This window comes from Crocodylus porosus, unplaced genomic scaffold (assembly GCF_001723895.1).
Source record: "Crocodylus porosus isolate Cpor-Errol unplaced genomic scaffold, CroPor_comp1, whole genome shotgun sequence".
NCBI classification, from domain to species: domain Eukaryota; kingdom Metazoa; phylum Chordata; order Crocodylia; family Crocodylidae; genus Crocodylus; species Crocodylus porosus.
In genome coordinates, this window is record NW_017728944.1 from 4897937 (window position 1) to 4916036 (window position 18100).

At 51.3% G+C, this 18100-nt stretch overlaps 1 protein-coding gene across 1 annotated transcript in view; it reads right to left on the bottom strand.

The window, feature by feature from the left end:
• Positions 1 to 1904: 1904 nt before the first annotated feature.
• PTRF (polymerase I and transcript release factor) overlaps positions 1905 to 18100 on the bottom strand; it is a 39831-nt gene continuing 23635 nt past the window's right edge. The window contains exon 2 of the mRNA XM_019550441.1: positions 1905 to 5418. Coding sequence (XP_019405986.1) covers positions 4756 to 5418 — 663 coding nt within the window. The 3' untranslated portion in view covers positions 1905 to 4755. The remainder of the gene's footprint in view (positions 5419 to 18100) is intronic.

Genomic DNA, 18100 nt, shown 5'->3' on the forward strand with positions numbered 1-18100 from the left:
GACATCTGGCAGGTGGTGACACCCTCTACAGCAGCTCCTGTGACCTGTCATGGCACTGCTCACCCTGCCTCAGCTTCTCTGGGGATCTTTAGTCACTCTTGTATCAGGGCTTTCTACCTGCCAGAGAGCATCTCAACAAGCAAATGTCTCCATGCACCTCTAGACAGGACACAGATTACTTACAGGACAGTCTCAAAGGAAACTAAGCATAAGGGTCCCCCACCCCAACTCCAACCTGCTGACCCGTAGTGCCTTCTTGCTGATTCTCAAGGCTTTTCCTAGGATCCATCATAGGAAACCAGACAGACACTCTCCTGTAGCTCCTTCTTCCCAGCTGAGCTCACAAGTAAGGGTTCTAGCCAATAAAGACCACCTGGCAGGGGACCTGAGCTGTACTGGGGAAGCTGGGCCTGGCTTCTCGTGTAGAGCAGCCTGAGATCTTACATGGTCTCTTCCTGAGAAAGCAAACAGCCCCACACCCAATTTTGTATGTAGGACCCACGCCACAAGGATGTGATTTTGGTCTCCTGATCCAAGCTCCCATGCAAGCTTTGAGAACCGTGGAATCATAGAACGAGAGGGGTGGAAGGCCCCTTAGGAGCCCACCTCATCCAACCCTGGTTCAGGGCAGGATCATCCCTGACTAAGCCAGAATGCTGTCTTCAAACCAAAACCCTGAGTGAAACCAGTGCCTGGTGGAAGGGAACCCAGTCCAACCATTTCATTGCCTCCCTCCTATCAACAGGCAGGGCCAGCTGGAAGGCAAGGCCCCTCTGACACTAAGTTCTAGTCTTGGCTATGTTTTACTCACTGCACAGTGTCAGCAGTCGCTGTGGCTCCCCACCTTCACAGGGCATCAATCTGCTGCAGAACTGCTAAGCCTTCAAATCCCACACCTGTGACTCAGTGGCAGGGACTGAGCTGCTCCAAGAGCTGGGAAGGAAGCAGGCCAAGGGAGGTATCTTTGGAGTGGAGATACCAGCAGACCAGTAATCCTGCTGTTGAAGTCACACCTGCTTGCTCATCGCTGGTGAGTCAGTGTCCAGCAGCTCTGCCTGATTCCTGACACCACTGTGAGAGGCTGGGCAGAGCTGGGTTTGCTTTGTGTCTGCAACTGAGTGGATGTGGTAATGCTGCTGCCAGCAGGCCAGTGCCAGTGCCAGTGCCTGGCATATATTCACAGGAGGGTACACTTTGGGCACAGCTCTGTGGAGGAAGTATCTCTATCACACAGTCTAGAATTGCTGTTCTACCACTCCCTTGGGATTACTGTGGCAAGGTGTCCCTCCACCACCTACAGTGGCATAATCAGCTTTGCCTACTGCCCTGGGGCATTCAACCTCTTCTGCCCACACCACAGGAACAGTGCGAGTAAGAAGCCTGGATTGCTCCCCTTGAAGCCAGAGTAGGAGCTGGGCCAGGCCTTCCAGCTTGGTGACCACAAGCTGTGGGATGGGGTGTCTCCATCTCCAGGACTAGTCTGTGTAACCTACAGCCAGCTAACACCAGACAAGAAGGCTCTGTCCTGAGTGGGGTAGCCCGAGAGCCTGAGGAATGAGACGACTCCACTCCAGGTTTGCAGGAACTCACTACCCCTTTGAGGAGGAAAGTTTAACTTGTTTTTGAACTGCTGGTTCTCCTTTTTTTCAGTTCCCAAAGCTGCTTTGCCCAAGTTGAATGTATACATGTGAGACAGGCTGGGTAATGTCCCTTGGGCTGCACAGTGCCTTGCCCAAAAGGCAAAGTCAATGTCTGAAGGATGACTCCTGCCCTGGCTCTGTTCTTTGCACAGCGTTTGGCAGTAACTTGCCCACCCACACTCACCCCGCCCCACCCTGGCCCTCACCCCTCACCTTCCCCAGCACCCTGCAACCCCAGTTACTTGTGACCACGCTGTACACTTGTCCTTTTAGAAAAGAAACTTTATTAGTTGAGCTGCTCACCAGGATGCAGTCATAGAAAACGAATAAAGCTTTGTCTAAGCTCCCATCACCCCACAGCTACATTTCACACCCTGGCATGGGAGGGGGCCTTGGACACACTCTCTGCCACCCTCCATAGACAAACATTGCTCCCTCCCCCAATGTTGGGTCAGCAATGCCAAGTGTGGTACCAAACCCAGATGTCCTTCAACCTCCCGAGGCCAATGCCTGCCCATGCCCTGGATGTCAGGTACTCTAGGCTACGGCTTCTGTGTAAGAAAAAATAGATATGTAAAAAACGATAGATGGGCCCTTAGAAATGGAGAACACCTATGGACAACCAGCTCGCCCCAGATACTCCTCCACCAGCCCTGGGCCTGCAGGGCTCTTCCCCTGCAGAGTGGTCTGGAAGCAGGAGTTCATGCTGCAGCCCATTGCAAGATCCCCACCCTTGCTGGAGGGATTGCCCTGGGCAGTGGGCCGGGCTCTGGGCTGGGGGGCTGCTACACTCCAGTACATGTCTGCTGCTGGCAGGCCCAGGGCTGGGGGAGTCTAATGGGACTGAGACTTGTAGTTCTGGCAGCAAGCAGAGGACTGATCCAAACCTGGGGTAGGCTGGGCTCCCCCTTGCCCACCCCAGGCTCCTTTGGGACTGCTTGGAACTCAATATCCCACCACAGCGGTTGGAGCTGATGGGGCTGGCAGGGCGAGGGAGATTGGAGCTGCCTTCTTGGTCTGTGCTCCCATCCTGGGGCCCAGGAAGCCTGGAAATAGCAAAAGCCCATCCAGCTTTGTCTTTTCCTGCCCCTCTCTGGTGGCAGTGTGGCACTCCAGGAACATCTTCTCAGTGCTTGAAGAGAACCCAACAGAGAAACAAAGGAGCCTCGGATGGAGCCCAGATGCCACCTGGCAAAGCCACCCTTGACATGGGCTCCAACTGAGGGGTTGGAGCAGGCCCCAAGCCCTGAGCCCCATGGGCAGCAGGGAGAATCCCAGGCTGCAGACAGGACAGGCGTGCAATGAGCAATAAAAAGCAAATGCTCGTAATAAAGAAGCAAGATTATATATTTTAGGTGCGTTTGCAATAACAGACCCCTCTGCTTTCCTATGGGGAACTGGGCACTAAGGAAGGCATCCGTGCCAAGCAGGTACAGACCAAAGGGGGGGACAGGCCAGACCTCTCCTGCAGCTTTGCCCTGCTCTGGAGAGCCACGAGGGGCTACTGGGGTTACCAGCTCCAAGCTCCCCCTTGGCCAGGAACCACAGGCCACCCAGCTTTCCAGGGGAAGTGCTGTGTCCACATACACTCAGTCCCTCCTGCCTTCCTTTCCTGTGTGATGGCTACAGAGGCCCAGCAAGCCATTGCAATATCTGTGTACACAAAATTTGGCGCACAAAGACCCAGGGGCAAGCTGGAGCTTGCACACTAGCTTACAGCTGCCTCACTACAGCACTTACAATGGCAATGAAAGCACATCTGGCAGAAAGTGGGGATGTGGGTGGTGGGAAATGCACATGGCCTGACCCTGAGTTATGCTGAGACTCCCAAAGGTGAGACAGGTGCTCAGCACTGCTCAGGATCAGGCCCCACAGACTGGTGTCAAAAGCGCTCTCTGCCTGACCATGAGTCCTTCTCACTCTGTCTTCCTCCCATGGCATCAGCACATCCACTAGCCCTTCTGGAAGTGACTAGCTTCTAGGGCTGGACCCTCCAGCCCCCCTGCTTGCACCTTCACTCTTCCCCTTGGCCAGTAAGCATCTCCCTCACTGGCTGCTGAAGCCATGGCTGCCACAAGGTGTAGGGAGCCAAGGTTGGGCACCCTCAGCCCCACTCAGCTCCCTGCACATGCCAGGATTCCTCGAGGGTCTCCTCTTGCTGTGCCTCCAGCAGGCAGGTGTTTAACCCCTTCAGGACCACAGGCACTGTAGGCACAGGAATGTAACAGCCTTTGCTGAGCCTCCTACTCCATTGGTGCCATCCCAGAAAGCTCAGTGGGATGGCATCAGTGTAGCTGGTAGCAGCAGCAGGCCCTGGGTGTGTAGGATACCAGGACTGGGATGGGCACAGACACAACAGTTCCCACAGTACCTGGGTGCTGTGTAACAACAGTGACCTTCATATTGGTACGTGAACTGCTCAAGTCCTCCAGGGTCACAGTGGTGGGGGAAGACCCCACCCCAGCACCATGCAACACTGCGCAGCTTCACATGTTCTCTGTCCGCCAGCAGAATTTGCTGAATTCTTCCCTTGCCACAGAGATCCATCAGGCACTAGAGATCTGTGACCGAATGGCCATGGGGGATAGCTCTTGGGGAGGGATAGGTCTGTTGCCCACCAGCTCTGATCCCGGGTTCTCTCCTCCTTCTGCCTTGGTGGGAAATAACTGCATGGACTCCATGGTCTCTGGCACTGGGCAGGTTGCTGAGCAGGAAGCATTCTTGACACCAAGTCTTTCAGCTTGCTGTGAAAGAGTGTTTCCTAGGTGTACAACAGTTATCTTGGTTTTAGCACAGTCCTGCTTGGCTGCATGCTTGTCACTTTGGGCCTGGCAGCTTGCAAACTCTGACACAGCCTGAAGTAGAAATGGTCTCCAAGGGTTGGTTTAATGGTGTAATAAAAAAGAAAAAGTCCTGTGTTCCTACCTCCTCTATGTGCTAAAACTAAAATATAAAAGACACCTTGTCCTCCGTGGTGGGGGAGTGGCTTTGGCTTTCCAGAGTAATAAGGATGCGTTGTGTATACGGTCCCTGGGGCTCCCCCAGGGAGATCTCGCAGTGTGAAAGGTTATGTGTTCAGCCATCCATTCAGAAACTCTCCCGCGCCTCTGCCTTTTCACTCACTGTCGCTCTTGTCCACCAACACAGCATCTGACTCCTCCGTGATCTCCAGCAGCGTGTGCATCTCGGGGCTCTCCTCTCTCATCAGATCTGTGTCTGCCTCTTCCCCTCCCACTTCCACCATCTCTGTGGCTTTCACTTCCACTGCACCCTCTCTGATCTTCTTGACATGGAAAGTGAAAGGTGGCACCTTGTAGACAGCTGTCTTGGACCTGGCATAAATGGTGTGGTCAGGGGTGAAAGACTTTTTCAGTTTGTCCCGAGAGGTCTTCATCTTCTCCCTTCTCTCATTAGTCACAATCCTGGTGCCTAGCTTGTTCATGCTCTTCTCCAGGTTGTGCCGGGTCTTCTCCAGGTTATGCTTGGTTTTCTCTAGGTTTTCCTTGGTCTTTATCTTTGTCTTCTCCATCTTCTCCTTGGAGAAAGCTTTCTTGAAGTTGTCCACCCTCTTCATGCCGCTTCTCTTGATGCGCTCTGCCCGAGATTCCTCAATGATTTCCTCAATTTCCACCTCCTCATCTGAGGAGAGCTGGATGTGCTCCTCATCAGCGTGGTCCTCACCCAGGGGCTCCTCCTCGCCCTCGCCTTCCTTTTCTTGCTTCTCAGTCTCCTTCAAAGACTTGCTGATGCTCACCTTGGATGGGAGCTTCACTTCATCCTGCAAGACACAAAATGTAATCTGTGAGAAACCCATGTGGCACCCAGCTGCTCCTACCCTCAGTCTGAGCAGCTCCTGAAGCTGCTACCCAGCTATCCGCCCTTACTGGAACAGAGAAATAATGGGGGTTGAGGTTTATGAATAATCTGACCCCTGGGACCAAATTCAGCCTTTGGCAGCTGCTATCAAGCCTGGGTTCATCCCTCTCTTCAAAATACCTGGTAAATGATTCCTATGAGGACTCAGATCTCCTACAAAACAGCTCATTGCTAAATTTAAGCACAGTTATATCTGCTCTGCCACACAGGGCTAGGTTAGAAACCCATCAGTGCTTTAGCCACAGAAGAGACCTGAAGACACTGGAACTGGGGCTTTGCCATGGCCATCTTCCCAACCCTCCTTCCCTCCTCTGTCCCCATCCCCAGAGCTGTTGGCAGCAGTGCCAGGCATCTGCATCAGACTCTAATATCCTAGTTTGTTCATATCACTACAAGGACAGTTCAGCTATGAGATTTGTTTCTATCCCATGACCAAAGATGCAGTCCCCACCCTCTCATCCACATCTAGCTCCTCTGACTCCAAGAGAGATACTCTCCATTTACACCAGCCTCAGAGAAGAATGCAGGGGTTTGCATATGTCTGCAAACAGTAGCACATAAGGCATAGCGTCCCTTTGAATACTTCCTGAGCCTGGCAGCATCCACTGTAGTGCATGTTTCAGGATCTCCCCAGAGCAGCAGCCTGGATACAAACGGGCTTTGCATATTTCTATATACTAAGGTTATCTGCACCTGGGTTTGTCCATGTACTTATTTGCAAAAGACTCAACATGCCCATGTTCAAGACTTGCTTTCACTCAAAGCCAGCATCTAATCTCTGAAGTGCAGGCAGCAAAGGCAGCTTGGCCCAGAAAGCAGAGCTTAATAAATCACATTGCAAACAAACCCAGGCAGCATCAGGGGCATGGTGTCTGCAGAGAAGCACAGCTGGGCTCCCTGTTCTTACAGCTCCAGCTGCCTGGGCTTCCATCCTGCCCTACAGAGTAAGAGGGGCTGGGAAGGAGGTGAAATGGGACTGACAGCCCTGAGTGCTCAGGGAGTGACTCACTGCCCCATCTCAACCCTTCCCCATGGTGGGACACAGATCTCCCAGCACTGGTCAGATACCCCCAGTCCTCTTGTATGACTGGGAAATGACCTCCCAAGCAGCGAAGTAGCATCACTGCCTCATGAGGCTCAGGCTGGTGTCTGTGAAGACCCTAGTGTGATGCTGGAAGATGCAAAACCTAGGCCCTCTATAGGAAGAGGCACAGAGCTCCACTTGCAAGGGGAGGTATTCACGTGAGTCATCTCTTGGAGTTCCCAGTGTCCATACACAATGAGTCATTGACTTCAGCAAGTTCCTTAACCCCCTCAGGATTGCAGGGATTTGGGTCATCTGTGATCCTGTCAAGGGCACCTCCTGGCTTTCCCCTGGGGGCTTAGCCTCTGCTTACAGCATGGGAAATTCCCATGTATGGGCCTTTTGCCAGGTCCAGGTAGACTGAGGATAGGCTGGATCTCAAATCCCAAAGCTTATGTTTCTGGGTTTTTGGTGCAGTCATGTTGCAAGGTTCTTTGGGTAGATGTGATCTTTTATTAGACCAAGTAGTTGGGGAAAAGTTCTTTGCAAGCTTTTGAGCACAATCACCCTTCTTCAGGAATAGAGAGTCTCTGCTGTTCTGAGACTCCAAGACATGAAAGAAGCTAAAAGTGAGAATGTAAATAGGTGGCAATTAGGAAAACAAAAGGCAGAGAAGGGAAGAGAGTGGGAAAAGGGGGTGGGGGGCAAAGGTAAGTAAGGGAGGCTCTACTGTAGTAGTTTTCCAAGATAGAAAAAAGGCTGTCTGTGAAAAAGTAATTAGCTGGAAATTAGGAATACAAAGGGTAGAAAAAGAGGGAAGGAAAGGAGGTGGGGAGAGGAAAGAAAAGTGTGAAAGGTCAGGTCTGGCAGATTCAGATGTCAGGCAGGTTATAATGTGTCATAAATCCAATGTCTATATTGAGTCTATGATTTTTTGTATCCAGTAGATTTATGAAGTGAAGTTTGTAGGCTCCTCTATGAAAAGTGTTTTGTAAGTTCCCTTTGAGGATTAGAACTGAGAGGTCGGAAAGAGAGTGATTGTCCTGTGAGAAGTGTGCACCCACAGGGAGTTGGGTCTTCTTGTCTTTGATACATTGTCGGTGTGCGTTCATTTTGGTGCACAGTTGCTGCTTGGTTTCTCCTACATATCTTCCATCAGGGTGTTTGGTGCACTTTTCCCCAGCTACTCGGTCTAATAAAAGATAGCATATCTACCCAAAGAACCTTGAAAGCTTATGTTTAGCCCTGTTCTAACAACACAGATCCAGACGCCCACCCTCTGGATTTCCCTTTATCTGCCAGGCAGAAATGATCTGCCCTTAACTTCAAAAAACTCCCAGCACTGAAAACCAGGCAGAGACCTCTGTCTTGGAAGGGCTTGTTCCCAGTTCTGCGGAAACAGAGAGGGATAACGAGTGCCCCCTGGTGCACAGTGAGGGGCATCCCAAGATCACAAAGCTCAGTAAGAGTAAATGCCCTGTCACTGAGAGCAAAACTCTGTTCCCAAGAAATTATAGTTGATTTGTAAGGGGCATGCTCTTGCCTTCTATCCATGGCTCTAGGAAAGGGAGCAGGGAGTAGTGTTTGATCAGGACCTGAGCTCCTTATTCCCGGATCTGTACCCCTAGCAAAAATCTCTGTAATCTTTATAACAGGCAGCAAGAGGCCAAGGAGGTGGGAAAGACTGAGGAATTTATAGCCTTCATAACAAATATTCTTGTTCCAGAATATGCCTAAGGACATGAAATCTCACAGCCTCCCCAGACCTTCCCAGACTGAGGGAAAGTATCCTGGCAACATGAAAAAAGAAACAAATGGCTTCATTGCCTCCACCCCTTCTCTACTCCCCTCTTCAGCACAGAACTGGGAGGGATTCACTGAAGGTTACTCAGAAGACCCCAGGAGTCCTGGTGCCCAATCCACCCCAGAAGCACTGGTCCTCCCCACACCCTGACCTTTTACCCTGGGACTGCAGAAACAGCTCGGCTGGGGCCTCGGTTCATCCCCAAATCAGAGTAAAACATAAATGTGGAGCATCCTGTTTTCAATCGCTAAATCAGCTAATTGAAGGATCATTTCAAACATCTTTGTTGTCCGCTAAGTTCAACAAAGGCACAAAAGTGGAACTAGAAATACCCCATGGCTCAGCCAAGGAAGGCGGGATACTCCGGATGCCGCAGGCATCTCAATGTGTTGCAATGCTCAGGACTAGCAAGGGAGCCAACAGCAGATACAAGACCCGAGTTCCTGGGAGGTCCTCAGCCAGGAGGCCCCAGCCAGAGTCCAAAATGGCTTTCTCCAGCGAACATCCAAGTATGGGGCCCTGAAGAGTTTGAGACCAGCAGTGTGCTCTCTGAATGACAATGATTATGCTGCTTTCATATGCCAGAGAGCCAGGATGTGGAGGATAAATTGTCCCCCTCGTAGTCCCCATAACCCGTGCACTGTCTGGAGCACAGGGCTGTAGGAGCCTGGCAGGGGCCCAGGGCTGTTTCCCTTGCCCTCTCCTCTCCAGTCTGCCAAGGGCATTACCTCACTTTCACCATTTACACTGGAAAGTTTCCATCCTTCCTTTGTTTGCCAAATCATCAAGAGTATCCCGTGGGCCTGAATGGCTCCCCCGTCTCCTGTCCCTGGCCAGAGGTCTCTGTCAACATCTTTTTAGACAATCAGAACTTTCCTATTGTTATTCTCACAGCCAAACACAATTAGGCACAGGAGCCCTCACTTCACAGTTTTCCCCCTTGCTCCATCTCACAACAGGCTATCAGGACAGCTGGAAGGTCTCTGCACAACAGGCCAGTAGAGTTATTGCTAGGGTGGGGCCTGGGATGTTACAGTTGAGCTGAAAAAATAGGCTCCCTTCCTTTATTGTGTGGCGCTTTGCAAGTGCTTTCCCCCATGGGCCTAAGCCAACCCTGTCTGACCCTCACGTGGTCAGGTACTGCTCTGCAATGCAAGTATAAAATGTTCCCAATCCAGAATTCTCTGCCTGCTTTGCTTTGCCAAGGGGATAAAGGGTAATATGAAGCACAGGACTGGACAGGATGGCACCGTGTGGGTACATCTACACGAGACGTTTACTATGCAGTTGACTAATTAATTGCACAGTAAACATCTCAGCATCTACGCGTGCATCCCTATTAGGGTGCACAAAACTAATAAACTCTACAGCAGGGTAGTACCTGTAAATACAGATTACAGGGCAGAATACAAAGTCATTACCCCAAATGCAGAATACCCTGCTGTGGAGTTTTTTCATGAGTAGCAGTGCACGTGTAGACGCTGCCCCAGCTGGCTGGGGCACAATGGTGTTTCAGTGTGGGGGCTGCCTGCTAACTAGCTCCATGCTGAAGCACCTCCGTGCCCCAGCTAGCCCCTCCACAGCACACTGAATCCAGTCAGAGCAGCCCCAGGCTGACTCCCAGAGTTCCCTGCCAGCTGGGGCTGCTCCAACTGGGCTCCGTGTGCTGCACATGAATAAATTCTGGAGCTGATTGCTCCAGAGTTAATTGCTCCAGACCGCATGTTCAAATGTTGCGCCCAGCAGCAAAAAAATTCTGGACCAATCACCACCAACGTTTATTCATGTGCACTAACTGCACACGTAGATGTGCCCTATGACTCCATTTTTCCACTGCAGCACTGCTAACTTTCATGGCTTTATCATGAGCTTCTATATACTCAGTGTTGAAAGTCCTAGGTCCAGAAGGCATATGATTCCAAGACAATCTCTGCTGTCACGTAACAGAAAAAGGAAGCTTTCAGTCCTCATGGTTGCAGAGAGGGACTGGGAAATGGGAACTCAAAAGATTCAGAAACAAGAAGACACATTTAGAAAGAGAAGTTTATTTCTTTGTAAACCCCTGAGTTTTAAGCCAGTCTTGAGATTTTTCAGGGGAGCGCCTAAGTCTGTTGTTTGAATGCTAATAATGGCCTGCCCCCTAGAAGAGGAGGGAGGTTTTTGAAAGGTTTCTGTTTTGGTCCTAAGCCTTCTACTTACCACCGTTGCACACTGGCAGAGTGTGCCACTTCCCCCAGGGCAGGGCAGGGGCCAGGATACACATCACATTACTAACTGGGAAACCAGAACATGTCAGCTGAGGAAAAATTAAATCACAAGAAAGGGGAGAAAAAGCTCAGGTCCCCCCTTTTCTGCATATGTGCCTACTGCACCCCAAGAGGTCCCTCATCCCTCTCTTCAGAAGCTCTAATCTGCCTGGCTGTCCAGGGTGAGTGTCTCAAGCATAAGCAGAAAGTTTCTTGACTTCACAGTGACAGTGAGAACCTTCATCTTTTCTCAGAAACACCATGTATCTGGGTCCATAAAGGCAGTTTTCCTTAAGCGTTCCCGGGGGATAACTGTTCTTCTGGCGTAGTTTAGTACCCACTAAGGCGCTGGGGCTTAAAGCCCACTTTATAGAAATGGGAGGCTCCTCCCTAGCTTGCTTCTGCGGCCGTATGACTGAGGGCAGGTGAAAACATGGGGGCATCCAAACCCCAAGCCTCCGGGTTTGGGCCTGCACATAGGATGCCTGTCAAAAGACTTTGGAACTATCTGAAGCCCCTGGTGGGGGTGGAGGATGTTTGCCAGTTGTAGGGCCACTTATGGTTTTGAACTGACTCACAGATTTGGATTTGATTTGGCTGGGAATACGAAAAATTTCTTTTTAAAAAAAATTCTATCCCTGCTTCAGGTTTTACCCACTAACTCTTTGGGAGTCTGGGCCCCACAGACAGCTGGCTGGGGCACAGAACGCCCCACAGAGTTACTTATTCCACGGGACTAGCTCTGAGCCCCTGCTCTTTGCCCTCCTTGTGCCTCTCACCCTACTGAGGCTGCTATGGCAGCCTGGACTCAGGCCAGGCACGGTCTCGTCTGCTCCAGCTGCTGGCTTGGAACACGTAGACATGCTGCAGCATGGAGCACCCATTGGGACTGCCTTGTTTGCAAGCTGTTTTCAGGGGCCTTCCTCTTCCCATGCATTCCAGGGCTGGTTGCCTCAATCGCTATGTCCTGCCAGGGCTCCTACAGTAGGAGAAAAGGGGAAGGGCATGAGGAAAGGCTAGGCTGAGCTGCTAGGATGTGGTTTGCGTCTCTGCAGCCTGCGGCCAACTGTGCCACTCCAGGCATCATGTCCTTCCTCCAGCAACTGCACTTAGCAGCAGCTCTGCAGGAGTGGGAGTGGAGGGTGGAATTTGAGAACAGAAAATTCACAGAGCAAAGCACTTGGAGAATTACTATGGCAAACTCCCCTGGGTGCAGGGGGCACTCTAGCAGGAGGGGCCGGAACAGAGCGGCCAGGGCTTGTGGATTCTAGTTGCGTCTTTAGGACAGAGAGGAGTTTAGTAACCAAAGCAAGGAAGGGGAATCAAGACTTCTGGGTTCTGTTCTTAACTCTGCCACAGCTTTACCTTGGGGCAAGTAATTTCCCTTCTCTGGGCCTCTGCTGTCACATCTGTGAATCTCATGACAATCTCAGGCTCCTCTCTAAATGTTTATAAAACATGCAAAGATCCTTGCAGGCAAGGGCCAACCCACTAATGTTAATGGTGGTTAGCATTAATGGAGGGAAGGAGCGAAGGATGGAGGGAGTTCATTCTCCCGAGGCAGCATCTAAGTATTCATTACATCTCTGGAAGCACCTTTGCCTGAGTGGATGCAGGCTTAGCCTATGAGCCCACTGGCTTTTACGATTATCAGCAGTCGCTGTGCACAGCAGGTTTTAACATGACTGGGTTTTTCCTACTAAAAGACTAGGACTGTGCTGCGGCCCCAGAGACAGAACCATGCAGAAGCTCAAGAAGGTGGACTGGGAAGTACCTGGCTCTCAGCTGGCCTGGTGGAGGACTCTGATCTCACCCCTTGCATATAGATCCCTCTGACAATGCCCGATACTAGCATGCAATGGGCTGCAGCCTAGACATGCATTCCCCTGTCACACGCCTTGGGATCTGCATGCAGTGCCCCATGCATGTTGCAGTGTGCGGGTGTGAGTGAGGGAGAATCACAGGCTGTTCTCAGCAGGTGACACTCCTCTCTTTGTCCCATGCTATTGATGCTCAGAGGTCCTGTACTTGGCTCTTCTTACTTGTGATTTTCTAGACTTCTTATTCTTCTCCTGCCCTGTGAGATTCTCACTCTCTCTCTTACAGTGGGGAGGGTGGGGGGAAAGAGTCAGCACAGCAGGCTTAGGCTTGGGAGGAGGGGAGGGCTGGCCCCATGCTGTGGTGTCCATGCATCACACCTCCTTGGGGAGGTGGAGGAGGCAGTGTAGCTGCACCTCTAGCTGCCGCAAGGGATCTGCACTGCATCCTCCAGCATGAGACTCTGTGCTGATGCTCTGCTGCACCTACACAGCTCCATATGCACCCTTTGCCCCTGCTACCAGTCAGCAATGCTTCAGTCCATCAGCACCCCTCCAGCTCGCTATGAAAGCACCTTTGGAGAACCATCTCCCATGGGATCAGGATGCCATCTGCTGCTCTTTATTGTCCTATACACATCTCTCAGTGGGGCCAGAACACAGCATGGCCTTGAATCTACTTATAGGGTGGTGATGGGTTCCCCCCCTGCCTCCTAAATTCTTTGACTGCCTCCTTCATGCGTGGTAAGACCTCCCGATAAGGACTCAAGTGAGGGAGTGAATCACCTGAGGCTGCTGCACTGTGAATTCAGAGCTTGCTCTGAGCTTAGGGGTTTGGATGCTAGGTTGGGGGAGATCTGGGGCAGGTGCTTTGTAAAAAGACTGGCTTTCCCTTAATGTTGGGAGCCTTCCAGAATCTTTCCCCAAACTTCATTCAAATGTGATGGCTGGGGTGTCACTTGGCTAATAAATCCCCAAGCCCTTTCATCCTCATTTTGGCGATGGGGACACTGAAGTTAAGTGACTTGCCTGAAGCTGCACAGCAAGTCTGTGTCAAAGCCAGGCACAGAGCCTTGATGACTGGATTTCCATGCAGTCAGTCCATCTGGTTACTCTGCTTCTGCCAGGGACAGAAGAGCAACTCATTCAACTTCTCCACTGCCCTGTGACAGCCAAACGTCTGGTGCCCCTGCTGCTGGGTGAGTGCGTGCACGCAAGGCACACATGCCAAGGGAGGGGGCACATTCATTTGGAATGAGATTGGTTTTCATCTGAGCAGCACATAGCGTGCATCCCTGCTCCAGTGAATCACCTCTATGTTCTCAGGACACGCTGGAAATAGCCCATCACTCTACGAAGCGTCACAGCTGCAGGGCTGCAGTACACGGCTCCAGGATTTATCACCCAAGTCATTTTAATCTACAGAGCTGGGAGGGGAAGGCATGGAATTACTAGGATGAGCACGCTATCAGGAAGCCAGCACGAGAGAGAGGGAGCATGTGAATGGGCCCCATACTAGAACTCAGCACTGCCCTTGGGTTTCTGCCTGACCCCTGGACATATGCAGAGAGAGGGCCGTGCGTATCAGAATCCACCTCTCCTGCATTGCCATGGACAAACTGCCCACAGCAAACTGACCACCCCCATGCTCATTTAACACAAAAGCACCCCCCAGGAATACCTCCCAGGAAACGAACAACTTCTGAGCCAGCTCCCACTGCAGGGGGCACCACCTCTTTTGTGGAACTCATGGAGGGTACAAACCTACAAAGACTTATTGCCAAGGAGGGAAGATAAAAGTCAAGGGCACCATTCCTGGAGGCTGACACAGGGGCCTAAGCTGTAAGCTCCACTGAGTTCCTTCTGATCTGCAGTGGTGCCAGTGGGAGAAGCTGATCAAATCAGTGAAGCAGTTTGGGCACCTCTGATGTTACCAGCTAGCATCACCTAGTCACCCAGCCATGCTGCTTTTTGAGGAGGTGTCAAGGGCGGCCTGCTGGGCATGTCTAGGAGGGAGGCCCTGACTGAGAACAGGAGAGAATTACAAGTCATGAAGAAATTTGTTCTGAGCAAATGAGGAAGTGGTCTGTTTGCTCCCAGCCATGGGTCTACTCATTTTATCCCCACCAAAACACCTGAAATGCCCCGAAGTAGGATGGCTGAATTGCTGCAAATCAGAAAGGCACAAGCTACAAGCCCCAACACAGCAGGATTTGCTCAAAGTTCATTTTGAAAATGCCTGAAACAAATCCTGACTTTTCCTGGCATCCATTTCCCCCTGCCTCACTTTGGGCCTGGAAACAGGACACATTTACACCCATGAAACTGATACCAGGTTTGTACACGGGCGTCAATCAAACAAGGATCTGGAGTGCACAGTCAAGGCATTACTCCAACGCAGCTATGTCCTACAGACTGCTACTACTGCACACTGCCAGTAGGTGGTAGGGGAGCCCATACCAGTCTTCTTGGCTTGAACAAATGGCTATCCCATGATAACTTGCAGACAGACATCTAAACTAGTGTAATTTATAACAGTGTAGCTTTACTCCTGATTTTTCAAAGGCTAATTGTCCATCTGATTCAAGGGAGTATACCTGTTAGGGCTCTGGTGTGAGACCTGATTTCTCTGGTGAAATATGTCCTGAATCCAAGCCCTTCAACTCCATGAGGATGCAATGACATAAGCTGCCCCAGCAACAATTTCAAGCATTGTGGGAAGCTGAAGTCCATGTATCAAGGCATACCCCTCACCTCAGTGTAAGTCTGTGTGCTATATGTTCCTCCACCTAAGCAACCACAGACCCAACCATGCTCCAAGCTAGTGAACTAAAATGGTGGCAAAGTCCACGGTCATCTTGCCAGGCAAACTGTTTGATTTATTTAAAACTGTGACCAAAAAGGAGCACTCATTAGCTGCAAACTTGCCTAGGTCCCCTAAGCAGCCTAGAGGTATGAATATAGTGAAAATGCTCCTTGAATCATGGCATTTTTGTCCCTTCAGCACAATAGAGGAAGAGAGTCCTATTCGCACAACAGCCACCTGAAACATGATACCGCTGGTAGCATGAACCTATCTGCTGTTCCATCCAATGCTTAGATTTGGTATGTTGTTACCCAGGCACAGACATATTCCCAGCACAATGGTACGCAGATGAAGGACAGGACACGAGTCTGTGCAGATGCAGAGCTGCTGAGCCCAATACCTGTGGCTGCTTCAGTTATGAATCCTCCCTACTTTATCCTGGAATATGCGATGTGATATAGATTTATCTGATCTCACCCCCATCCCTTTCCCAGTGAGTTCAGCAAAGTTACCCCTGGGTGAAAGAGGACATTTCTGATTGCTCCCATTTTTCCAGCACAAGAAAACTTCATGCCTTGAGAGAAATTATAATATTTCCCCCAAATTCTTTCCCATCTCCACAGCGACTAATAAAGAAAAGCTTGTTTCACCAAGTGCACACTTCAGAAACCTGGCAAATACCCAGTCACACAGGAAAGGTTTACAGCTTGCCCCTTGCAGTGGGGGGCAAAGGTTCAAGAAGTTTGGCTCTGGGAGACTGTTGGGAACAGAAAGTTGTGCTGTGGGCCGTGCTTATTCACCAGGTCCTCGCTGTGCTGCTTTCTGGAGATTAATCTGAAGAAGCCAACATCCGCTGTATTCATCTGATTAGTAGATCTAGAAAACAACCCCCATGCTCCTAAGGGGGCCAGGATATCCCAGCACAAATCCCCAGGCCCCAAGAAGGCAGTGCTCATTTTCTCCATAACAACACCTGCTGGAGCAATCCCTCAACTCCCCAAGACCCTGGCCCCTGCTGAGACAGGAACATCAGGAACTCCAGCAACTTCCTTCCCTCTGAATCAACACAATTAGCAAGAACAAAGGCATTCCCCCATCTCTCCCTGGCATAACTGTCTGGAAAGGAGCCATATCCTGAGAGCTCAGATACTTATCAACCCCTTGTTGACTCCAGAACCTCTCTGTCTGAAGAAGACAGTAAGGGCTTGCTGACATGCAATTGCAAGATGAAAAACACTACAAGCTCACTCCACCATGCCATAAAGTCTTATAATGCCACTAAGGGCCCAAACTTGACTGATGCCCAGCTCCCACTGCTACCAAATGAGGTTAGGTTGCTGCCGTTCAGCTGAGTGCAGAATGGAGGCCACGTCAGAACCTCCACATCTGCCATGCAAGTAACTGCCTCTCCAATTGCTGCAGCATCACTTGCTGAGGAGATGCTCCTTTTGATGGGTCACATAGCTGAGTTGGTTGCATGTGTGCCTATCTGAAACCCACAATGGCCCTGGCATATAACAAAGCAGCCTACAACTGTCCCAGTCTCTAAGATGGGCGGGCGGGAGGAGTGGGGGGGTGGCCAGGGAGAGAACTGCGGCTTGCAACATATAATACAGCTGGTCCACTTGGATGAGAAGAGACAGAGCATTGCATCCTGGGACACAGCCCCTCTGATGCAGGGATCTGGGGGACACATTCTTAGCTCTTGCAGCTGCAAACTGAGCGTACTTTAGCCATCCTAGTTATCACAGACAGCAAACCCCCTCATTTTGTGCATGAGCCTTTGGCCTGCCCCCAGTCCAGAATCCATTCAGGCCCTTGACCAGGGCATGCTTTTACTTCTCAAAACAAAGCTCAAACAGTAATGAAGCTAGTCCCCTGACCAATACAGGCAGCAGGGACAGAGAGGCCTTTTCCATTGTCTGGTTCCCCAACCAACCACGGGAGCCACCTTGTTCCTTAGCTCCCCGTCAGCTGTTTTCTCTGCTCTTCAGGCTTTCCCAGCTGGGTCTGAAAATCCAAAAGGGCTGGCTGGCCCCAGGCCCCAAAACCCTTAAAGGGGCAAACCTGCCCTTTCTGCCTGGGGCACATTCCCTTAGATCAGTGGTTCTCAATCTTCTTTGTACTGGACCCATTTGTAAATATTGATGGCCAGTCCTGACCCAGTAAATGGTTTAAGTAGAAAACAGCCCCCTGGGTCTGCCAGTACCCCTCACTCCTGACCCACAGCCCCCCAACCACCTCAGCTCACTGGTGCCCCTCACTTCCAACCCACTACCCCCTGCCCCCAGCACCCCAATGTGTGGGGTGGGGGGATGTGGGACATATGCCCCCCCAGATTTGTACACCCACAGCAGGCATGGGGCTGCAGCTTGGCTGGACCGGCACAGGCAAGAGCTGCCTCTACGGCCCAGCAGGTAAGACTCAGTGCAGGAGGGCAGAGTGGGGCAGCAAGATTCATTGGTGCCACTGCCACCTGACCCCCCCACGCCAGCTATGCCACCAGCAGCACAAGGAGTAATGGACAGGGATAGTGGCTCCACTGCCCTCACCTTCTCCTGTTGGTAGTCATTCATGCATCGGGCTGCAGCTCTACCCTGCTGCCATGGCCCAGCCACTGCTGCCACTCCCCTCAGACCACAGCTCCACCCTAGAGAGGTGGTGTGGTGGCAGGCAGTGTTGCCTATGTGTCCTCCCACCCCCCTGTCATCTATGCTGCCCCCCACCGCCCCATAGACTTACCTGTGGGGAGCTGCAGGAACTGCTCTCCGTGCAGCCTGGCTGCCACATGCATGTAAGTGCGTGTACATGCACATGGCACCCCCTGCCCCAATCAGCCCCTTGCAGGCTGGTACTGCCAGCCTGCAAGAGGAAACCCATGTTTTTC